Source organism: Gallinula chloropus (genome assembly GCF_964237585.1).
Source record: "Gallinula chloropus genome assembly, chromosome: 5".
Lineage (NCBI taxonomy): Eukaryota > Metazoa > Chordata > Aves > Gruiformes > Rallidae > Gallinula > Gallinula chloropus.
Genome location: NC_140090.1, coordinates 1,615,847 through 1,640,520, shown reverse-complemented (window position 1 = coordinate 1,640,520; position 24,674 = coordinate 1,615,847). Strand labels below are relative to the sequence as shown.

Here is a 24,674-nt window from a genome sequence, read left to right as displayed (position 1 = left end):
CAGATTTGTCACCCCCTTGTTCTGATTTCGCTAAATCAAGTTGCGGGCTGCGAGGGTGTCAAGCGGGGGCCGGCTCCCCGACAGCCCCTCGGCGCGGCAGAAAGCGGCCCCGGAGCCCAAAGGCCGCGTCCCCGCCGGTCCAACCGCTGCCGCCACCTCAGGCCATTACACTGGAGGTACCGCCCGGACCCCCGCCCGGCCGACGAGGGGCTGGGCCGGGTGGGGAAAGGCCGCCTCCGCCCCGCGAGGTAAAATGGACGCCGAGGGGTCGCCTTGAGGCCCCCGCCGGCCCCCTCCCCCGGACGGCGGCGGGACTACGAGTCCCAGCGCGCCCCGGGCCGGGGGCGGAGCGGGGCTTTGTGCGGGCCGTGCCGGCCGCGGGGCGGCATGCGGGGGAGCCGGCGCCGAGCCGCAGCCGGAGCTGGAGCCGTAGCGAGCCCGCCCCGGGGGGAGGGCGAGGGCGGCGAGCCATGACGGGCGGCGGCGCGGCGTTCCGCCGTCGGTGCTAGAGGGCGACCGCGGGGCGCGGAGCCCGCCTGGCTCGCCAGCGCGGAGCGCGGAGGCAGCGCGGAGGGGCCGCCGCCGCCGCCGCCGCCATGGGCAACGCGGGGAGCGTGGACTCGCAGCAGACGGAGTTCAGGGCGCACAGCGTGCCCCTCAAGCTGCCCATGCCCGAGCCCAGCGAGCTGGAGGAGCGCTTCGCCGTCGTCCTGGTGAGTACCGGCCCCATTGTCTGTGGGGAGCGGGTCGGGCCGCCGGGGAGGGGGCGCCGCGCTGCGCTGGGCTCCCGCCGGCCTCCGCCGAGGGGCCGACGGGGAGTTGCGGGGGGCCCCGCGCCCGGCCCGGGGCCGTGCGTGAGGGGCAGCTGGTGCGCGGCTGGGAGCCGGGGAAAAGTTGGAGACCGAGGCGGGAGCTGCCCCGCCGCGCTCTCTCTCCCCTCGGCGGCGGCACAGGTGGGCTCGGCGGGGCGGTGCCGCCCGCGCCTCGCAGCCCGGCCGGAGGCGGCGGGACGGGGCCGCGGCGAGGGGGGGGAGACGGGCGGGGGGCTTGGCGTGCGTGCCGGCCGCGGCTCTTTGTCTCGGGAGCCCCCAAAGAGCCGCCTTCCCCCGAGCCGAGGCGGTTCCCCCACGCCGGGGGCTGCCCCTCCCCGCGGGCGAACCTGCGAGGACCCGCCGGGAGAGGGAAGCCCCAGGCGGCTTTGCTGGCCGGTGCCCGCCCCGGCCGTCGGCGGAGAGGAGCGGGCGGACCGGTGCGGGAGCCGGCGGCTGGAGGGAGCCTCGGTGCGGCCTCGCCTCGGCCTGGCGGCTTCCCGGAGCCCGGGCTGGAACGGGGCCCGGGCTCTCCGGCCGGCTGCGGGTCCCCGCCGGGACGCGCCGGTCGCGCCATCCCCCGCATCCCGTGTGTGCGGTTCCGCCGGGGCTGGTTTCACGCTGCTGGCGGTTCTGCGTGGCTCTGGTTTTGGTCTCGCTCTTTTCCCGCACCTGAGCGGCACAACAGACCCGGGGCTTGAGCTCGCCTTCCCGGGAGAACTTCCCAAGGAAGGGCAGCGCTTCCCTTGGCACCTCATAGGGCGAGCTGGGCAAGTGTCCCGTTCCCTTCCAGGTACCCAAGCAGCGCAGGTAGGTTATCTACCTCTCTACCTCTCTGCTCTCCTGAGCCCTGCTTAACTTTGGAGCAACGTGTACATGAAAAGCAGAAGCAAAGGGAGGAGGGTGGATAAAACCCATGTGTGTGCCATGCCTGGCGTTTCCCGTAGTGCCCCGTGAAACCCAGCGAGCTGGTGCCAGAGTAATTCCCGTATCGGATACTAGAGCAACCCCCCTGGTACTTGGAATGCTCCCGGTGCTGAGCGAGGATTCACAAACTGGTGTGTGTTGGGGATTATTTCTGGTTAGACCCAATTAGATTATCATGTCTAAGAAAAGAATAAGCCTATTCAGCCCTGAACCCCCACTGACGAGCCAAATGGCGAGTGAGATGTTACGATTACGAGGCGCAGAGGAAGCAGCCTGAGCTCGCGTTGCTCTCGTTGGGGAAACCCGTGGTTGTTTTACAGATGGGAGATGCCCACACCAGCCGTGCGTGGCTCAGAATCGAGTCTTGGTTCACCTTAACCCACCAGAAGGGTGGCTGGCTTAATTTGGGAGCATGGTCTGCGGGAGAAGTGGTTTTGAGTTAGGATGGATTGATTAGATCAGTAAAAGGAGGAGACATCAGAGTGTGTTAGACATCTCCTGTATTTATGTTACAGGTAGGAGCACTGTGCCTCCAGTCATTTTATTGAGGTACCTGACAGGAGTAGATGGCATCTGTTTTTAGAAGATGGACCAAAATTAAGGGTTGGAGGAGGAGTGCTGCTGGAGCTTTGCTGGAGGGAGCAGCAGGCTGTGCAGATGCACACCCGTACAAACAGGGTGTTGCGTGGTCTGCTCCCGTGGGGAGGAGCTGCAAGATGGGGCCCAACATCACCTTCAGCGTCTTCTCCAAGCCAGCTGGAGATGGCTGGTGGTTATTGCAGCTTCCAGGAAATATCTGAGCAGTTTCTGAAAGAGTCCTAGGCTGTCATTACTTTTGTTTTCTCTGTGGCTCTGAGGGGAGGATGACTGTGCCACTGGTCAAACCCCAGAACGGGGTGGGCAGTGGAACAGCAGGGATTAATGAGAAAGGAATGGCAGTCGGGGTGGGGGTGTGTGTGGAAAAAAGAGTGTGTTCTGCAGGGAGAGAGGATTAGTCAGGAGATGAGAGTACGAAGCAGGAGATGCTGGAGGTTATAGGACTAAATCTCACCTTCTGTACACGCTGCTGTAAGAAGCCAGCCTGGCACAAGCATCGCCCGTGCACTCAGAGCCCCGTTGGGTTCCCGAAGGGCTTTGCTGACAGCAGCAGGTTTTGTACCACTAAAGGAGTTCCCAAGGCTGTTTCTGACGTTGACGAACGTGTGGCTCACTTGAGTCCCAGCTGTGTGCAGGTACAGAGTCATCAGTTCCCTTTCTGGGCACGGAGAGCCTCCCCGGAAGTGTGGTGAAGGTGCATTCTGCTCTTCTCGTGCAGAGCTGGCACAGCGAGCCACAGCCCTCTGAAAAGAGCCCGTGTCCACGAGAGGAGCACAGGCCTGGCTGTGTTTTTACTGTGAGGGCCATGACATTGACTGTTGCTTTATTTTTGCCACTTTGAACGTGCTCTGCTCATCTCCAGACTCTCTATGGTCCCTTCAGCAAGGGGACGGATGGGCAGCGTTGTGCCTGGATGTGATGCACACGTACTTTGGCTTGTGTTTGGTGTTGTTAGCGGACTTACTCTTGAGGAAAGTCTCTGTTGAAGTAGTTTGTGCACTTCAAACAGCCATAGTCACCTTGCTGCCACCTCGGTTAGCCTTGCTCTTTGAGGTCTGAGGTGCATACATTGCAGGAGACGATGGGAAGTGCTCTAGGTCAGGGTTTTATGGTGGAGCCAGTCTCTAACAGTGCCACGGATGTTACTGAGGGTGTGCTCAGCATGTGTGTGGCAGTGCCTGACGAGGTGAAGGGTGGTGATGCCGGCTCTGGCTGTGTCACACCTCTTGGTCTGATGGGCAAATAACACCAGAGGATTTTCCCTGTGGGTCTGTGTCTCTTGGTACTGGTTTTGGGACTGGTGTAGTAAATGTGCTTCTCTGGCTTGTGGCATTGGGATTGGTACACATCTCCACTAGTGAGGACCAGGGTCTGTCTGTGTGTTTCAGGTGGATGTTGTGTTTGATGGGGTGTCTTGAGGAGGAAAATGTGGAGGATAAGCCAGGAGAGGTCCAGGTTTCTGTAAGCTCAGTGTTGGTCTTTCCATCCCCTCCAACTGATGTGAATTCTCCCCTTTTGGTAGGATGTGTGAAATAATTCTCTTAGCCTCAAGTTTACACAAGAGTGTAAAGTCCAAGGAAGTGGCAGTGTGTTATTGCCACCAGGTTCCCCATTTCCCAGTGAGGGGTGCTGGATAAATGGAGAGGCAGCTCCCGGCTCTGGCTTTGAGCTCGCCGATGCTGGCACAGTCCCTTGGGTGCACACCTGTGGAACCCCCCATCGCCATCCCTCCCCCAGACTTCTGCCTTTCCCCCCCTCAACTCTGTGGGACTTTTTTCCCCCCGGCTTTGGGGACGCAAGGGACAAGAGTGTGTAAGCCAAGAATTCTGGTAACCAGCCCTAGCTGATTGCCAAGGAACCCATTGTTGGGTGTGTGTGTGAGCATAACGAAGGCGTCTGTAGGTGTTGTGGCGCGGCTGTCCGATGCGGTGGGTCCTGAGCGGGGAGATGTGGGGGTGAAAGCCGGGCTGCTGCAGCGGGGTGGTCTTCCTCCGCCCCGGCAACGGGGCTGCACGTTTGCAAACGACACGTGGTTTGGAGGAAGCAGCCGGGACGGAGTTGGCAGGGTAAATTGTTGCCTAATGAGCTGTGATTGACATAATTTGACTGCTGGATTACAAATCTGCGGTGAGGTTAACAGGAAATATCCTCTTACCCCCACCAAGCGCTGTTGCGTTTTACAAAGGAGTCTTCTGTGCCCCAGTCCTGAGGGTGCAGGAGGAGCATCCGAAGGGTGAGGGGAGCGTGGAGGGAGGGAGGGAGGAGGTGTTCCTGCCATCCTGCTCCCAGCCCTGCGCTGCTCCACCTTTGGTTTAACATGACGGTACCTACCTGGAGACAGGGCATAAGCTGTGCTCCTGTTGAGTGAGGCTGTGCTGATAGGAACTTCTTTGTCCCAGTAGAATTTCCTCCTTCACAGTGGATTTTGTCCTGTTTTTCCATACCAGTCAGGGGAGTTCTAGTGTCTGCTGCTGAAGAATCTGAAAGCTCAGTGTGAAAACTCAGTAACGTTTCCCAGCTGTTTTCCATTCCTCTTTCTAATCCTCTCTCTAATGTATTATGCACCGTTTCTAATATATGCAATTAGGAGTCTGCTGATCATTGAAGAGCATGACCTGGTTGCAGGAGGTATCTGTGAGGTGGTAGGAGTAGTAGTAGTGGTGTTGGTAGCTCCTTTGCTTTAGTGGGGCACAGGGTTCCTTCTGGTAATTAACAGGACTCTCTTGGGATGAATTCCACTTGAGGTCTTGCATCAGGTGTCACTTGTTTTCATGGAATTTGAAAGCAATACTACAGAAGTTGAGAGACTAAATTAGAATTAGGAACAGCTTCTGGGGAAAAGGAGACTTCTGAAATTCAGATATTGATGTCGTGTGTTCTCGTTCAGGCCTCCTCTCTGACAGCCTTCTGCAACACAGGCTCTTTCCTCAAGGTCTCATTTAATGATTCCACCAATGACACCTTTTGCTTGAAGCAACAGCCTAATAAATCCATGTTGCATTCCTGAAAGGGTTAAATTCACAGGGTGAAGTAGTGCTCGGTGGTGACACATCTGTCAAGCTGCCTTGTAAATCAGAAGACAGCATTTGTAAATTTTTCCACCTAGACATCAGAGGAGAATGTTTTTGTAAAGCTATATATATATATATATTTGTATGTCTGGAATACAAGGATACTCTGGTGGGTATTCAGCTACTAGCAAGTTAGTCACAGTCCTAAGATTAATTTCAGGTCCTGGAAACTGGCAGACTCAAGAAATGGCGGAGCTGCTGTAGACACATTTATTTTTCAGTATGCCATTTTTCCATCCAGAATAATCCCCTTAATTTCTTGGGCTGCAGTGGTTGGGGGTATGAACCCATTCTGTCAGACTGCGTGTGTCACTCGTTGGGAAGCCCCTGGTAGCCTGTGAGGATTGGGTGTTGTCAGAAGGCCCAGGGTGGAAGGGATGGCTCTCTGGAGCCTACGCAGTGGGGCTGGATCCAGCATGGCCTGGGAGGGGGCTGCTTCTGGGGCATCCAGGCTGGGTGGGAGAGCTGGAATCTGCAGACCTGGTCATGGGAATGGGGGCAGAGAGGTTTTCTAACCCTTCTTGTGGTGGGTAAACCCAGCATCGTGTCAGATGTCCCTGGAAATTGCTCTGTGTTTTTGTCTAAGGAGAGTAACGACAGCTCAGAAAGCAGACAGGGGTCTGAAAGGTGTGAAAGGGTATGAAAGGGGCCTCAACGAGCTTGGCAGGATTGATACTTATTTTTTTCCCTTTAGATGCCCATAGGTTTCTCTGGTTTAGTTTTATCTGCAGTGCAGACCCTGCTTTCCACCCAGCCTGCTGCTTTTTTGCAGGGCTGGGGGTAGAACCCCGCAGCCTCTCTGCGTGGCAGCCAAAGGCCTTGTCTCCTCTGGAGAGGGGACAGGCCCCTGCGCAGCACCAGTGGGGTTGGTGGGGTACAGTCCTTACCCTGCCCGTGCCCCTGCCCCAGTGGCTTGTGTGCAGTGACCCCAGGGCTCAGGGGGCCGTTCTGCAGAGAGTTGGGCCTTCACCCTTAACCCCCACCGTCCTCTTTCCTCCAGTGTGTTGAAGCTTTATCAAGCATGTCTCTCAGCTTCCTTCACCCTGCCTGCCAGATAAAGGGGTTTATATTTTGTCTTCGCAAACAAGGCCGTGACAAACGTGGCCCTGAGGTGTGAAGCAGTCTGTGCCACAGCACAGCGTGCAGGGGGGGATGCTTGGGAAGGAGCCCCAGAGACACTCAATGGCAGTCGGGGTTGACAGGGCGATCTTCAGTAAAGCGGTTGGGGTGTTTCTGATCGATGAGGGAATGACTGAGAGCCACTGGACTCTGCCTTTAGCCTTCCATTTCAAAAACAATGAAGTCACTTTAGCTTTCCATGCTGGGAGGGAGGGATTAAAGTCTGCAGAAACTCTCCCCCCTCCATCAAACAGCAAAACCAGACAAAAACATTAGATCCCCCCCTTGCCCCGTGTTTGTATGAGCAAACCCCAGGTAATTCAGCTTTGGTGGCACTGGTTATTTTTATTACATTTTTGCATCGTTCAGCAAAGATTGTTAATTATTCAAGCAACTTTCTTTGAATGAATCCAAAACCTTTTAAAAACAAACCGGCTGCCTGGAGGTATGTGTGCACATCACCAACCTGTGGCCTCCGTTCATCCCGCTGCTTAAGGGAGGAAGGGGAGGGTTTTTCCTGCTGGTGCCTGGGTGCTGGGTGCTCCTTGCAGTTGCAAAAGGGACCGGACTGGTGTTTCATCTTGGTTCAACACCGCCTGCTTAAAAAAAGGTGTTTAAAACAAGGGTGGATGAGGTGCTTGGGGGATATGGGTTAGCATAGGACAGGAACAGTTGGACTCGATCTTAAAGGTCTTTTCTAACCTAATGGTTCTGTTTCAGTGGGGCCCAGCAGCTTTTTCTCTCATTTTGAGGCCTGTTCCTGCTGAATAAAGGATACTTTTTCCCTCTGGTCTGTTTGAAGAGGTGGTTTAAATCCATCATCTTGTTCTGTCAGTGAAGGGAGTGAAAGACCCCACGCGAGTAGAGGAGGTTTACCCTCTCTGTTTGCAGCTTGGAATCCATCCTGAAGTGAAGCCAAGCTTTGAGGTTCGTTTTGTTTGGGCATTGGGGTGTTACCAACAGGCAAACCTGGTGCTGGTTCCCTCCTCCTCCCCCAGAAAGCTCTGAGTGTTTCTGCTGCCTTTTCGGTGGCCTTGCTGCTCTTCCAGCTCAGTGACAGGGCGGTGTCAGTGAGGACAGCCCACTGTTTGCTTCAGCGCTGGAAAACCCCTGTGATTGATTTCAGTTTTGCTTTTGCTTGCTGACCCCAGTACAGGTCCTCCTGCAGCGTGGGCTGCTTGCTTCAGAGCAGCAGCTTCTTGGGTGGGTGTGGGCTGGTGGTGGGTGGGAAGGGCCTTGGGGACCAGTTTGTGCTCCAGCGGCACCATCCCTACTTAAGTGCAGATGAAACGGTCCTGTGTCAACACTGATGCTCCCTGCTGATGCGTAGCATGGGGAATTAAATTGACCTTTTGGTTTTGCTGCTGACTCTGCTGTATAAGGTGTTGTCCAGAGCCACTGATGTCCCTCCGTAGAATCAGAGTCACAGGGGCTGGAAGGGACCTTGAGAGATCATCAGGCCCAACCCCCTGCCCAAGCAGGGTCCCTAGGACAGGGCACACAGGGCGGTGTCCAGACGGGGCTGGAATCTCTCCAGAGAAGGAGACTCCACACCCCCTGGGCAGCCTGTCCCAGGGCTCCCTCACTGGGAAGAAGTTCTTCCCCAGATTGGTGGGAAACTCCCTGTGCTGCAGGAGTTTAGTGCTGTTTAAGCTGTGGCTCATGGATGTGCTTTGGCACATGAGGGGATGTGCCTGGCAGATGTTGGTGAGCTGGCTGGTGCTCACCAAATGTGGAGCCTCACGTGAAAGGGCATCGTCAGTTTGACTCTTTTGGAGCCCCTTTTAAGGACAGGGTGCTCCTAAACAGTGTGATCTTAGGGAACAGAAACTGCAGGTTTCAAATTGTGTAAAAAACAGAAAGGTCTTTGTCCCACTGATCGTTTTCAAGAGTGGGGCTCCAGGAGAGATGGCTGGTGTGACTCCAAGCCTGTTTCACCTTCCCACAGCATGCAGACCTTCCTCCTTGGCATGTTTTCAGTGGGCAGGGAAGGCTGATGCCCAGGGAAGGCCATGGAGGAGCCCGTGTGTGTGTGCTGCCATCGTGCCCTCGCACGGCGCGGGAACTGGAGAGCTCTCCCCAGCCCGATGAAATGAATTATGCAGAACATGCTAATGCAGCAGCGCTCCCCGGCTCCGGTTTATTTTTAAGCATCTGGGCTGCCTCTTGACTTTGAATTAAGCACATTATGATCAGGATCAAAATACTTTACAGTGCAGGAAGCTGTAAAGAAAACCACAAGAGAGGTGGTTGTTTTTCCCCGGCCCTTTTGGGTGCTGTGTCCTCAGGAGGGGTGTGTGTGACAGCAGAAGGCACGGCTGTTTGGGCTGGGTGATGGGTGGTCCCCCAGGAGCACTTGTACCCCACTCAGCAGGGGTTTCTAAGCGCTGAGGAAAATACAGGAATAGAGGTAAATGAGATTTTCTTTATAAGCTGGAAGATGGGACCTGAACACGAGCAGAACTGTGGATTGCCTGTTGGTGGAGGAGGAGTTTGAAACCCACTTCCAGGCCGCGGGAGCGAAGCAGCCGTCCCAGCTGCTGGAAGACCTCAGCAGCCAGCAGTGTGCAGCCACAGTTTAGACAAAGCCAGCTGAATTATTGTTTGCTTTATTCTTTGTTTGGAGAAGTCCATTTGGGAATTTGGTACGGGAAAGAAGTGACACCAACTCATTCAATTTGATTCCTAATTGCGTTACAAACATCAGGCCTGGGCTGCAGCATCCCTGGGCAGTAAGAAACCAGATGAGGTTCAACAGAAGCAAGTGTAGAGTCTGGCACCTGGGAAGGAATAACTGCTGGAATCAGTACAGGCTGGGGGTGACCTGCTGGAGAGGAGCTCTGTGGAGAAGGACCTGGGGGTCCTGGTGGGTGACAGGGTGCCCACGAGCCAGCAGTGTGCCCTGGGGCTGAGAGAGACAATGGGATCCTGGGGGCATCAGGAGGAGTGTGGGCAGCAGGTGACAGAAGGGGATCCTCCCCCTCTGCTCTGCCCTGCTCAGGCCCCACCTGGAGTGTTGTGTCCAGTGCTGGGCTCCCTGGGATCAAACAGCCAGGGATCTCCTGGAGAGAGTCCAGAGGAGGGACAGAGATGCTGAAGGGGCTGGAGCATCTCCCCTGGGAGGAAAGGCTGAGGGAGCTGGGGCTGTTCAGCCTGGAGAGAAGCAGCCTGAGAGGGGATCTGATCAATGGGGATCAATAGCTGAAGGGTGGGACACAGGGGGCCATGGGCAGCCTCTGCTCAGTGTCTGTGGGGACAGGGCAAGGGGCCATGGGCTCAAGTTGGAGCCCAGGGAGTTCCCCCCCAATGTGGGGAAGAACTTCTTGCCAGTGAGGGTGAAGGAGCCCTGGGACAGGCTGCCCAGGGGGTGTGGAGTCTCCTTCTCTGGAGAGATTCCAGCCCCGTCTGGACACCGCCCTGTGTGCCCTGTCCTAGGGACCCTGCTTGGGCAGGGGGTTGGACCCCAGGGGCTCTGGAGGCCCCTTCCAACCCCTGTGACTCTGTAATTTCTGTAGCCAAAGGCCTCATCCCGCTTGTCAGGTTTTATCCCATCCTGCTGATTCCAGTTCCGAAGGGTCAGTGTAGGAAGACAATTGGCTTTTTAGCACTTGGCCTTTGTATGATTGAAATGGAAGGGCTGTGATCTTACTCACATCACAGCATCCCTGGGAAATGCCACCTTCCCAAATACTTCTAGGCAGGGCTCCCAGGTCTGTAGGTGGTGGGGGGTGTGGGATGTGCACCCCTCCTTGTGCTGAATGTTGTTTCCCTTGCACCGATTGCTGTGACCTCGACCATCTGTGTTGTGGTTGTAATAACTCAGCACATACAACATTATATATGGATATATATTTTATATATATATATACACATTGGAAAACACAAGCATTAATTTGTCCCAGGCTTCATCTCTTCCTAGGTCAGTGTCTTGCTGCCTTTCACAAGCGTTTTGCTGCGTGAGGGACTGGGCTGGTGTGTAACTGGCCCATGCTCTGTTACAACCAACACACTGGGGAGGTTCAGCATGCGTTGGGGCTCGGCGTACCGTGGGATCCCTGACAGAACAGGCGCTGGTCTCTGGAGCTGGGCATCGCTAAACATATATTTGGGGAGGATATTCATAAGGCAGCACAATAGCTGCATTGTATTGGAGATGAATGGTCTTCAGACGAGCGCTGCGCGATGCGGGGACCTCCGGGCCTCGGCCTTGCAGCTCTTGAGAGCAACTGTGTGTACTTGACCATGAGCTGGAAACGTGCCCAACTGCTTCCCGGCTGGAGGTCTGGAGAGGCAAGTGGGGACACCTCCCTCTGCACGGGCACCCTGTGGCCATCTGTGCTGGGAACTGTCCTGGGCCATGCTGGGATCGCTTGGGTGACAGCACTCGGCACAGCCTGGCCTGTGCCCCAGAGAAAACTCCCATCTCAGAAGGATCCTCAGGAAAACCCCTGGCAGATGCAGCTTCTCTTCTGTCACGCTGCCTGGACAGTGCAGAGTGTGCAGTGTTTATATCTGTGGCCTCCTGTCCTTTCAGAGGTCTTATCCTGGCTTGGTGATGGCAGCAGGAGCCCACAGAGCTGCCCTTGCCTGCTCTGATGTTGGCGACCTGTTCTGCCTGCTCTCCTCCATGCAGGTGTTGGCCGAGGGCAGAAGTTGCTCCCCTGATCTCCTGTAGATCCTTGAGGCCACCTGAAGAAGTCTTAGGGGTTTTTGTTTTAGTGTGTATTTGGGTGTTGTGGGAGACACCTTAAAATACAGGAATCAGTGGGGTGGGTTTTGTGTTTGGGTTATTTTTTGTTGGGTTTGTATTGGGTTTGTTTTTTCAATATACATTATTTGGCCAGAAGTCCTTTTACTATAAAAGGACTTGGGGTGAGGATAGATGGTACATCTGTTATTTGTTTGTCTGCAGAATGACTGTACAGCTGAGGCCAAAAGCGAAGAATAGAGAGTTGCACAAATTGGCAAAGTTTCTGAAGTCTTTCAGAAGCCAGTAATTAAAATGAAGCAGCAAATTGTCCAATCCAGAAATTCTGGTTGTTTATCCATCTAAAGCTCTGGCATGTCCCTCTGCTGACTCCTTTCACTCCACTTCCCATCTCCTACAAGAGGTGATGGAAAAACACGTGTCTACCTCTGGGAGTTTGGAAGCAGCTGCTCTGGCAGAGGTAGGTGGCACCGTTATCAAAGGGTCCATGAGGTGATGGAGATCATAGACTGGGTTGGAAGGGACCCCAAGGATCACAGAGCTCCAACCCCCTGCCACAGGCAGGGACATCAACCTCCAGGCCTGGAGCTACACAAGGTTGCCCAGGGACCCAGCCAACCTGGCCTTGAACACCCCCAGGGATGGGGCACCCACCCCCTCTCTGGGCAGCCTGTTCCAGCCCCTCTCCACTCTCAGTAGTTTGGTGGAGTTTATACAGCAGTTTTCTGACAGACGTTTCCAATAATTTAGTGAGTTTGGGAGCCCTTCAAAGGGCTTTTTGCCCAGCTCTGAGCCTTGCAAATACAGAAGATCAAATAAATTAACTCTCACAAATATTTAACTTCAAGCATGGTCAGACAGGAGCTTTGATGTTGCACGTGTGTTTGGGAGCCTCTGTGTGTCTGTACGCTCGCACAGATACAGTGGGTCAGTGTTGTCTTTGTCTGTTCTCTCAGGCATAATCAGCCTGATATTGTGAATCTGGATGACTGTGTTCCACCTGATGTCGTGGTGTAATACAGTGTACAGCGTTTCGCTGGGGAGCGGGTGGTGAGTGGATGGCTGCACAGTGAGCGCGGAGTCGTTACTGGTTGGGATTGTGGGGCTGGTCGGTGTGCCACCCCTACCAAAGATGTTGGCTTGTGGTTTATCCCAGACTGGTCTGGGTGGGAAGGGACCCCAAGGCTCACAGAGCTCCAACCCCCTGCCACAGGCAGGGACACCAACCTCCAGGCCTGGAGCCACACAAGTTAGTGGGTTATCTCCCACTGTGCTTGCGCAAGGCACTGCGTGATGCTCAGCAAGGCTCTCCAGGTACGCCGGTGAGGCAATCGGCGTGGTGGGATGACTAAAGCACCCCATTGATTCAGCCAGGAAGCGTTTGGTAATAATTCTGATCCTTCTGTGATAGCATCGAGCTTACAGGTAACTCAGATTGTCGGGAATCTTGTTCTCCACAACCTCTTTAACTCCTTGAAACAGTGAAGGAACTGTCAGGTCTTGTCAGGCAGCCTCTCCCGGCGCGCCGGGAAGCGCACACAGCTCTGCTCTGCATCACAGCTTCAAGCACAGATGTCAGCTCTCTTGATCATGTAAACGAACAGCAAAGTGTGGCAATTGTATAATGCTCGTTTTGAGAAATAAAACAAGGGCTTTTGTACCTTGTGGCGTTTTGTATCCGTGAATCTTTCGGGAGCCTCCCGGAGCTGTGGGGGCGGGTGAAGTGGGTGAGTTACACTCCTCACCTTGTGAAAAAGGGGATCTCTCTGAGCCCCGCAGAGCTGCACAGCCAGGCAGGGTGAGCAGGTGGGTGAGGTGCACAAAACACTTTAAAACACTTGTTGAAGAAGTTTTTAAAAATAAATCCTCTTCTATGAGAAGCTGTGATGCCTGGGATAGGTAATCAACAGTGTATTCCCCGTGTGTGTTTACCATGCTGAATGCAGCAATGGAAAGAGATTCAGCTGACTGGGATCAAACAGGACCAGAGTGGGAGGAGAGGAATTCAGGAGGGTGTCAGACTGTGCAGATGGAAATGAAATGTCCTCTCAGATTGCCACACACAGAGGTTTCCCTGATCAGGTACATGAGTGATGATGGCCTTTCCCTGTACGTGAGGCATCTGTCATGCTGAGCCTGCAGAAGCTTTGTGTGGCACATCATTTATAAGTATCTTAAGGATGGGATGCAGGGGGAAATAGGCCAGCCCCTTTTCAGTGTCTGTGGGGACAGGACAAGGGGCGATGGGCTCAAGTTGGAGCACAGGGAGTTCCCCCCCCAATGTGGGGAAGAACTTCTTCCCAGTGAGGGTGAGGGAGCCCTGGGACAGGCTGCCCAGGGGGTGTGGAGTCTCCTTCTCTGGAGAGATTCCAGCCCCATCTGGACACCGCCCTGTGTGCCCTGTCCTAGGGACCCTGCTTGGGCAGGGGGTTGGACCCCGTGGGCTCTGGGGGTCCCTTCCAGCCCCTGTGATCGTTGGGTGCTGTGCCCTGGTCCATCACTTGGTGTGTGAGCAAGAGGCTGTGTGAGCAAGAGATGTTTTCCAGAAATAAACGTGTGTATATGCCCGTAAATCCAGACTGTTGATCAGACCAGAAGGCAGGTGGGCTTCCTCTGTGCCAGGGGAGGATTTTGGCAGGAGATGAAGTGCTTCAATTAGGTTGTAAAAGAAATTGTGCAAGAGTTCAGATGAGCCAGAGTCCTTCCCAAGAGCTCAGCAGCAGCAGGATCCTTCATCAGCAAGTGTGATGCAAATGAATCCATCCTTTCACAGAGCAGGGAAACCAGCTCGAAGTTCTCACATGCTGATGCTGCTCCTGCATCCTCAGATACTGCGGTAATTAGAGGGCAGTGAGCGCATCGTGGGCGCGCTGGGTCCTCGGTGAAGATCAGGAACTCAGATACCTGCACATGTGAGTGAGGAGAAAAATGATTAAGCATGAGATTCTTGGTCAGCTCTGAGTCAAAAGGTGGCACAACTGAAAGGGAAAAGGACCTGTGCTTAGACAGCTCAAAGCTGTTGCTTGGTTTTTGCCAGTGTTTATTTTACGTCTGATGGCAAATGTTTGTTAAAAGGGACGTATCCCTTCTGCTTAGTGAAAAGTACCCTGGTGCTTGGAAGGCATTCAGGAATTAAACTGCTTTGGGCATCATGGAATGGCATGGGTTGGAAGGGACCCCAAGGGTCACAGAGCTCCAACCCCCTGCCACAGGCAGGGACACCAACCTCCAGGCCTGGAGCTACACAAGGTTGCCCAGGGCCCCAGCCAACCTGGCCTTGAACACCCCCAGGGATGGAGCACCCACCCCCTCTCTGGGCAGTCTGTTCCAGCCCCTCACCACTCTCTCTGCAAAGAACTTTCCCCCAATCTCTCCTCTCCCCCTTCCCTCCTCCAGCTTCACTCCAGCCCCCTTGTCCTGCCAGTCTCTGCCCTTTAACAAGCTGATTCCCCTCCTGTTCCTCTGCTCCCTTCAGGGACGGGGAGGCTGCAGTGAGGTCCCCCCACAGCCTTCTCTTCTCCAGGCTGACCCAGCCCAGCTCCCTCAGCCTCTCTCCATGGGGAGCTGCTCCAGCCCTCTGAGCATCCCCGTGGCTCCTCTGACCCCTCTCCACCAGCCCCACATCTTCCTTGTGTTGGGCCCCATCCTGTGCAGACTGGAGTGTTCCTGGGGTTTCTGGTACAGAGCACAGCTCTGGGATTGAAACAACCAAGTGGGATACCTAAATAAGTGTGTAGATACTTCGAAAGAGAAAAAAGAATGCCTCTTGTAATACTTGAAAGGCTGCCCTGCAAGCTTATTTGGGTGTATTCTCCCAGCAGCTGTTGATGTGCTGATGTGCACATAAGGAGAAGCCCACCTCCTCTCTAACACTGGAAGAAATGCCTGCTTGCATTCACTGCAGGGGGGCTGAGTCCCCAGCCCTGGGGTGTTTAACAGAGGGGAGATGAGGTGCTCAGGGATCTGGGTCAGCACAGGACAGGGACGGTTGGACTGGGTGAGCTTAAAGGGCTTTCCCAGCCTGGTGGTTCTGTGATATTCCATCTTCAGAAATGGTGTGTTTAGGAATCCCTTGGTGAGAAGATGCTGCTCCAGTGACAGCCCTGTGTCCTTCCCAGCCAGGCTGGTGCCATGGTGTGCAGCAGCCAGAGCTGTTCTCCCAGAGCCTCTGCTGGAGCCCGTCGCTGAGCTGTGGAGCAGTGCAGACAAAACACTGGCAAAGGCCTTGAACGTGGCTGCTGCTCCCCTGCCGAGCTCCCAGCCTGGCTGACCTTGTGCAGTGTGATACCGTGTCTGTGTCTGCCCGTCCTCAGTGGAAGCTGTGCACACTGGCTCTCCAGCCCTCAGTAATGACCTAATTTCAGTTTCTAAGTTGCTGCTACTTACTCAGGGTGCTGGGGCTGTGGGCTGCTTCCTCCTCTCTCTGTTAGTGGAGGTTTTCAGCTTCCTGCTTATTCCCTTGATTAGCAGGTTTTGGGTGGATACTTTCACTTTCCCCACAGGAGTGGGAATCAGCAGCTATCCCAGCATCTCAGCACACGGTAACAACAACATCAAAGCCTTCAGGCAGTCGATAAAAGAGAGCAGATCAGGAGTTTTATGGACTTTTCTGGCTGTCCTTGGAGATGCCTGTGCCTCTCTGTCCCCAAAAAGCCACCTTCTCAGAAGTTCTGCGTGGCTGAGAGTGGAGTTTGGTCCTCAGCAAAGGTGGTGTTTCCACACCACATCAACTGCCAGCGCAGGACAGAGGCTTTGTAAGATGATGGAGACCTTGAAGTCTTTGCATCTTGGAGTCCAGGAGTTTTACCAGGTGGCATCTTCTAGCTAGCAAGCAGTGCTTTCTGGTGGGGTGGCCTTTGCTCCTGTTGACCAGCCAGGCTTGTGGGGCAGGAGAGAACCCATCAGGGCTCTCAGAGGGGTTGCAAGCATTATTTATTACCCATGTGGGAACCTTAAAGGCTTTTTGGTACTTTGATGAGTGCTGGCCTAAATGCAGGCTTGGGCTTGGGTTGCTGTGCTTTGTTTGTGGATCCATGCAGTGATGTGGGCAGCGTTGTGGTCTTGCATGGGAAAATTAGGAGGAGCTGAGTGGCGAGCTGGCACGTTCAGTGTGTGTGTTGGAGAAAGGAAGGGCACCCAGGCTCCATGGCAGGCTCTGCATGAAGAGGACACTTCAGATGCAGCTGGGGAGAGAGCAGCCTGCTCTGTCTCCCCTCAGCTATCTTGAAGGCATTTCTGAGTTTGTGGGAGGGAATGCAGCTGGGGAAATATCAACATGCCATGAGCAAGTGGAGTTCAGCAGAGAGCAGAGTTTAAGCTGCTTTTGCGTTGGTAGGAGGCTGAACTGTGGTGTTGAGTCACCTTCCCTGGAGGTGTTTGAAAAAGGGGCAGACCAGGTACGTAGGGATGTGGGTCAGCACAGGAACAGTTGGACTCAATGGCCTTAAAGGTCTTTTCCAACCTTGTGACTCTGATTCTGCCCTGTGTGCTGGGTGGTGGAGGGAGGGATCTTGGTGTACTGTGTGTTGGAGCAGTTTGATCATAGACTCATAGAATCCCAGCCTGGTCTGGGTTGGGAGGGACCCCAGGGGTCCCAGAGCTCCAACCCTCTGCCACAGGCAGGGACACCAACCTCCAGGCCTGGAGCTACACAAGGTTGCCCAGGGCCCCATCCAACCTGGCCCTGAACACCCCCAGGGATGGGGCACCCACCCCTTCTCTGGGCAGCCCATTCCAGCCCCTCACCCTGTCCTGTATGATGATGTATAACAATGAATGCAACATAATGGGAGCGTGTCCTGCAGCTGGGCAGCCCCTGACCCACCAGAGCAGCTCTCCCTCACAGGGCACCATGAGTTGCAGAGGGGGCTGGCGTGGCTGAGGGAACCAATGCTCCTTGGCAGGAGACTGACTTAAAGCTGCGGTGTTTAACCACATCCTGTCTGTCTGCAGAGGATGTCTGTCCTGCCACAAGCAATGCCAGGCTTTTATCACGTCAGGATTACTGCTACACTCTTCTTTCTCTTGAGCTGTGATGGGAGCAGCCTGTAGCTTGCAGCACAGCTCAGCTTGCTGAGCACCATCCCTGGGTTTCGGTCAGGAGAACGTGGTGGTGGTCACACAGTGTCTTCCTGGCTGGTGGTTGCACAGCACAAGTTTCTGTGGCTCTGGGATGCTGGGATTCTTCTGCCTCAATGTCACATTATGGTTTCTGGAAAACGTCAGCAGGTGTTTCAGCAGAATAAGAAATCAAAAGCCAAACCCCTTTCTTGGTAGGGTAACGACCTGCCCCTGCTGCTCGCTGCCCAGAGAGGCAGTGCTGGCACTGCTGTGGGCTCTGCCTGCTGCAGATCTTGGCCAGGTGTTACAGGCTCGTTTAGGTTGGCAAAGACCTTTAAGATCATAAAATCCAACCATAAACCCAGCACTGCCAAGTCCACTGCTACCCCATGTTCCTAAGTGCCACACCAACCATGTCCCTGGGCAGCCTGCTCTGATGCTTGACAGCTCTTCAGGTGAAGAAATTTTTCCCAATGCCCAGTCTAAGCCTCCCCTGGCACAACTTGAGGCCATTTCCCCTTCTCTTCCTTGGGAGAAGAGACCACCCCCACCTGGCTGCACCCTCCTTTCAGGGAGTTGCAGAGAGGGATCAAGTCCCCCCTCAGCCTCCTCCAGGCTGAACACCCCCAGTTCCCTCAGCCTCTCCCCATCAGAGCTCTGCTCCAGACCCTTCACTGCTCCACTGCCCTTGTCAGGACCCCCTCCAGCACCTCAGTGTCCTTATTGTGAGGGACCCAGACTGAACCCAGCGCTCAGGGTACCTCACCAGTGCTGGGTCCAGGGGAGGGTCCCTGCCCTGGTCCTGCTGGCCACACGGTTGCTGGTACCAGCCAGGATGCTGTTGGCTGCCTTGGCCCCCTGGGCACGCTGCTGGCTCATGTTCAGCTGACTGTTGGCCAACACCCCAGGTCCTTTTCCTCTTCCAGCTGCTCTTCCCCAGGCCTGTAGCAGTGCCTGGGGTGATGGCCCAGGTGCAGGACCTGGCACTGAGCTGTGTGGAACCTCATACAGGTGGCCTTGGCCCATGGATCCAGCCTGCCCAGATCCCTCTGCAGTGCTTCCGACCCTCCAGCAGATCAACACTCCTGCCCAACTTGGTGTCATCTGCAAACTTACTGGGAGTGTGTTTAATCCCCCATCCAGTTAATTAGTAAAGATACCCCAGAGATCTGGCCCCAGGACTGAGCCCCAGGGAGCACCACTTGTGAACTGGCCACCGATGGGAGTTACCTCCATCCACCACAACTCTTCTGGCTGGGCCACCACCTGGTGAAGGATACGCCATGGCAGCCAGTGTCTCCAGGAAATGGTGACTAAGGCTGTACTGAAGCCCAGTCAGACCACGTCCTCAGCCTTTCCCTTACCTGCTGAATGGGTCCCCTTGGCACAGAAGGAGATCAGGTTGGTCAGGCAGGACCTGTCTCTGATGAACCCATGCTGACTGGGTTGTCATCACGTCGTTCTCCTCTACGTGTTGGCACTCAGGATGATCTGCTCTGTAGCTGGTCCCTCAGATCTCCTTCAGGTGACTAGACATGGGCTAACCCTGAGGTCTGCTTGTCTTAAAAGTGGGGTTTGTGACTCCTAACCGATTCCTCTCGTCCTGCTGGGTGCAGGTCTGAGCAGAGGTCAGGCAGGGCTGGGTGGCTGGTGCTTGGGCTGCACTGGGTTGGACTGGTGAGCAGGTGTAGCCTGGAGCACAGGGGAACAGTGGCAGGGAGGGGGGACAACCTTGGCTTCTAGCAGCAAGGACACCCCCACCTTCCTGGACTGGTCTGGCCATGGATGAGGTCAACTCAGAGATGAGCTTCATCAGAAAATTAGCCTTGTATGGGTGCCCTGATGTGCTAACGAGCTGGGCTGTTTAATGAGGGGGAGGCTTTATGTATCTGAGTGCTCCATGTGTGAGAAGAAGGTCAGCTGAAGCACATGGCAGTCTGGTGACCTGATGCCACCTGAAACATACATCTTGTTCCCAGCACCTGGCTGAAATCACCTTGGATCTGAATGCTGTTGATGTTTCTGCGGGTGCTTTTCAGTACATCCCCAGGGCCTGGCTTCACTGCTGTTAAAGGCTCATCCACACGGGCCTGTGTCAGGCAAGAGTTGGCCTCTTGGTTTATTCAAACTCCCAGTGTCTGGTTGTGTGGGGGACCAGCAGCAAACAGCTCCACCTTGTAAGCAGTGTGTGTAGCTACGTTGGTGGTGGTTGCCTGTCTGTAGGTGCAAACCTAACCTTTTGTCCTAATTGGACAAATTTAGGAGGAATTGATGGACTCCAGAAGTGGTCTCTGCTCCTCCTCCTCAGTCAGAAACACCATCTTCCACCCAAGCATGGTAATTATCAGCATTATGGGATGGGATGGTGGCTGCTGTTCTCTTGCCTGGACATGTAAGGTGAGAAATACCCATGGTGAGAGCTTTGCTGATGCAGCTGAGGGCTGGGTTTGGCCTGTATTTTCTTAGTTGTAACTTACAACAGCCTGTATTCCTAAACTAGAGAAGATTTGCACTAGAAATCCATGTTGTGAGCGCTGTGGAATGCCCTGAGCCTGGAGCAGGCCTGGCTGGTGGCTCCAGGAATCTGTCCCCCACAGGGCTGGTGCCAGGTGTGGGACGGTACCTCCTCCTCTGGTAGCACCAGGAAGCACTGCTTCCCTGATTTCTCTCCTTCCTCATACTGCCAGGTTTTGTCTCAAGGGGTTTGGGTGGGAGCTGTGCCGTTTGCCAACCCCAAAGTGCTTTTAACGTGGGTGAAATGTTCAGCCTGGAGAAGAGGAGGCTGAGGGGAGCCCTTCTCCCCACCTCCCCTGCCCTGCCAGGAGGGTGCAGAGAGGTGGGCGATGGTCTCTGCAGCCAGGGGACAGGAGATGGGCCAAGGGGCAATGGGCTCAAGCTGCCCCAGGGCAGGGTCAGCTCAGCTGGGAGGGCAAAGTTCTTCCCTGGCAGAGTTGTGGGGCTGTGGCACAGGCTGCCCAGGGAGGGGCTGAGTCCCCAGCCCTGGGGGTGTTTAACAGAGGGGAGATGAGGTGCTCAGGGATCTGGGTCAGCACAGGACAGGGACGGTTGGACTTGATGGACTGAAAGGTCTTTTCCAGCCTGGTGACTCTGTGAAAACTGGTAGTTTTTCCTCCCCTGGCCCTCAGGAGAGAGGGCTCCTCTCAGGAGAGCAGCTGGGTTTGGGTTGAACATTCAGCCTGACAGACCCACCGTGCAGACCTGAGTGAACTAGTCGGTGCTTGTTGCAGTTGAAAGCATCTGGAGATGATGGGCTGGCAAGAAAGAGTAATAAATCCTGCTGCTAGCCTAGCAAGATGGACATTGGTGGAACTGGAAGTGCAAATTTAGCTGGGAGTTTAGGAGGGAAGCAAAGTCCTGGCTGTTCACAGTGTTGTCTCCTTCCACAACAGCATGTATTTCCTTCTGAACAGAGCCTGTTATATGTAAGCTCCTCTAAAATGCAAAGGTTTTATTTCACTTCAGATTAAACAATAACTGTACTTAGAAACCTCCCTGAGTTAGGCTCAGGGTAGCATGTTATGCTGGATTCTTTCCTCCTTTCTGCTCAGCCCTCAAATCCTCAGATTACATGAAAATATAAACCTTTCATTTTAATACTCAACATCTTTTTCCCAAAGATTTCCCAGAGTCCCTGGCTTGTGGTAGCACCATGTTGTGCAGAGGTTGTGTTACATGAGTAACCATTTCACTTGGAATCTTCATCATACACGATTTAGGATCTATAGAGTTTTTTACTGTTCTTTTACTCACTGGTTAAATCATCTGGAAAACATATTTAGGTTGTTACATGGTATATTTGTTCTGATGTTAAGGCAGTCTAGAAGCTGGGGTGAGTTTTTCTCAGCATGCAGCCCTGGGGAATGATGCTCCCCTATGGAGAGAGGCTGAGGGAGCTGGGCTGGGTCAGCCTGGAGAAGAGAAGGCTGTGGGGGGACCTCACTGCAGCCTTCCCGTCCCTGAAGGGAGCAGAGGAACAGGAGGGGAATCAGCTTGTTAAAGGGCAGAGACTGGCAGGACAAGGGGGCTGGAGTGAAGCTGGAGGAGGGGAGGGGGAGAGGAGAGATTGGGGGGAAGTTCTTTGCAGAGAGGGTGGTGAGGGGCTGGAAGGGGCTGCCCAGAGAGGGGGTGGGTGCCCCGTCCCTGGGGCTGTTCAAGGCCAGGTTGGCTGGGGCCCTGGGCAACCTTGTGTAGCTCCAGGCCTGGAGGTTGGTGTCCCTGCCTGTGGCAGGGGGTTGGAGCTCTGGGACCCTTGGGGTCCCTTCCAACCCAGACCAGTCTGGGATTCTCTGATTCCTCAGCAGAGCATCTCAGGCAGCACAGGCTGTGTCAGAAACAGGTTAATAGTCTCTAAAATCTGGTGCACGACGTCCAGATGATGAGAAAGTCTCTTTACCTGGTAAGCTCTCAGGCTGCCCTGCCTGAGTGCAGTTGCTTTAATCCTCCTTTCTAATGACTGTAATATTACAATAATAATCCAAAGAGTAAGCCCACAGCACAGGTCTTTCTCTTTCTAAAGAGATATTGTAACTGAGTGGCTGCAATAACCAGGTAGAAGCAATTTCAGGGGCACAGAAATAAAACAAAATCCCAGCCTTTTAAGTTCAAGTGCCAGGGAGCAGTGATTTTCCATGAGGACACAGAAGCACTGCTTCAGTCTGATGTGTCCCTGGCACTTGGCTCTGCTGGTGGGTAATGGTGTGTGGGGTTTTGCCCCTGCCTTTCCTTTGCTGTCCTGGAAGGCAGGAGGGGAGTTAGCTGAGTGCTGTGGACAGAGGATGCTGCAAGGCTGCTGGGATGCAGGGACCATGGTACCAGAGGGTGCATGGAGTCCTTTTTGGTCCTGGTCTGGTACCAAAACAATCTGGTAGCTGTGATGGCAGCTTTTCAGGCTGAGTGTCCTTCCTGTGCAAGCAGTGACAAAGCAGAAACCGTGTGCTGAGGTCATGCAGAGGAACTCTCACTGCTGCCAGCCTGGGCTGTTGCCCTCCCACGGGCTGCAGTCTGTGTTGCATCACGACCCATCAAGGTTGCACTGTGACTTATGTCAAGAACTCGTGTTGATTCACATCAGGACTCGTGGTTGTGGTAAGATGTGGTGTGGGTTTAGTGTCAGTGAAGTGGGTAGTGTGTTAGTGGGGTGGATCTTGTCTTGCTGGGGCGGGATGGGAGGCTGCGTGGGCTCATGCCCTGGAGAGGCATTGGGGGGCCTGGGAATGGGTGACCTGGCCTCTCATGCTGGAGGGGTTACTCTTGGAAAGGAGGAGTGGAAGTGCCTGTGCTCTCTGTGCATCCCTGAGAGCCTCCTCCTGCTCTTGCTTCCATCTGAACCACGTACGGTACGATCGTCACCGCGTTCTGTCAGCGGGGGTGAGCGGTGGCTGGAGCTGGAGGTGCCACACGTGTTGGTTGAGCCTCTCACTGAAGCACACAGCTGCAATTCCTGCTGAAGGCCTTGGCTACAGGGGTTTCACTCCAGGAGCAAATTGCCAGGTACCATCACAAGTCCCTTGCTGCTCCATCGTGGGTGTTCAAGCCCCGTCTGGATGCCAACCTGTGCACCCTGTCCTAGGGACCCTGCTTTGACAAGGGGTTGGACCTGATGATCTCTGGAGGTCCCTTCCCACCCCTACCACTCTGTGGTTCTCTGTGATACCATGGTGGGGTCACGCTCCTGCCACCACTTTATAGTTAAAGCACAGCAGAGAACTGTGCAGGAGAGCGGTCTGGATGCCAGCTCCAGGGTGCTTAATACCCAGAAGCAGTTACCAGTAGAAGAGGTTTTTCTAAATAGCAGCATAACCATTTACTTCTGTAGGAATTTTAGTTTAAATTACCTAGAATCTGAGCTGCTGGCCATCTGGGTAGGAGTGTGTGTGTACTGGTGTGTGCATCATACCCGAGTGCAGCGTCATCGGGGCAGTAACTTGGCAGTAACTGCTGGTGGAACCTACTAAAGTACGTAGGGAATTAGTAGGATGGTTCCCTGGACAGGGAAAGCCCTGAGCCCCAGGGTCAGAGGGGCTGCTTGTGGGCTCCATGGGGAGGTTTCAGACCACGTATGTCTTTCTGTCCTCGCTCCTTGAGTTTGGGAGCTGCTGCTGGATGTGTAGCAGGTTTGAATGGGAATGCTGGTAGAGCCTGTTCAAGTACACAGGGAGTTACTAGCAGTATTAGGACCATTCCTTGGACAGGGAAAGGCCGGAGCCCCGGGGTCGGTGCGGTATCGCACGGCGTGTGGACTCACCTCTCCTGAGAGCTGCCCAAGAGGGTTGTTACTGCATTTCCTGCTCTGCATCCTCAAAAGCTGTTGTTTTCAACTTCAAATGTTGTTAATTTATGAACTGGGAAGCCAGGAAAACCTCGAGTGAGATTTAATAAGCTCTATTACCAGCACTTATGCATAAGATGAATTGAATAATAGGAAAAAAAAAGCTTTGTTCATGTATTCCCTTTCTTCTTAGTATCCTGGAAATGAATTTGGAGGGTCAAGTGCAATGGAGACAGTCCTTTGAACAGAAGGGTTTATGCTAATTGCCAGCTAATGGATCAGCTACTTTCAAATGAAGACTGAGAGCAGGCAGCCTTACATTCTGCTAGGTCAAGTTTAATCATCCTTTGGAGTAGAAATCAAGGGAGAAGCAAAGCACCACCCCATTCAAATACAGCATTAGAGGGCTAAAAACCCTGGAGGTTTGTAGGTTTTGGTGGTTGCAAACAGCATGTGAGCTGTTTGGGATGGAGGGATGGATGGAGGGATGGATGGAAGCAGCACTCCCCGAGTCAGTTGTGTTTCTTGCCCGACCTAGTGAGATGTTTGTCTCTGAAAATGCATGATTTGATTGAAGAGTGACTCTCAGCTCTGACTGGAGTGTTATTTTCATCCGAGCACAGGAATAGCAGAGTGGGAAATGCACCAAGGGTGCAGCCAGCTGTTCAGATTCACGAGAGACTGATGCCTGGAAGAGATGCTGGGTGTGAAATGAAACAGCTTTACATTAAATGTTGGTGTTTAGGGGAGGTTCTGCAATCTGTTTGCTCGGAGGGAATCCAGGGAAAGGGAAGGAGTGAGACCAGGCAGTCTTGATCCAGGGAGCTGTGGGAGCCAGGGAAGAGCAGGTCTCTTCCTTCGTCCGATGCTCTGTGCCGGGTCTCGTGTGCTGCAGAGCACAGGTGAGGGTACCTCCAGCTGGGCTGTGTCACCTGATGCTCTGGCAAGGACTGAAAAGGATGCTGTGGAATGCAGATAGAACCAGAGTGTTCTGCATTTTTCATGTGCTTTTTTAATTTAATGGGGTTATTACTTTTTGTTAGGACTTTAATTGTAGAAGAAACTGGGTGGCTCAGCCTGTGCTCCGCTGTGCT

General features: G+C 54.3%; 1 protein-coding gene across 1 annotated transcript in view; it reads left to right on the top strand.

Moving 5' to 3' along the window:
- Positions 1-596: 596 nt before the first annotated feature.
- The window catches only part of FMNL2 (formin like 2), a gene marked incomplete at both ends in the record, with an annotated part of 141,371 nt that continues 117,293 nt past the window's right edge, over positions 597-24,674 (top strand). Inside the window, one exon of the mRNA XM_084265733.1 lies at positions 597-713. Coding sequence (XP_084121859.1) covers positions 597-713 — 117 coding nt within the window. The remainder of the gene's footprint in view (positions 714-24,674) is intronic.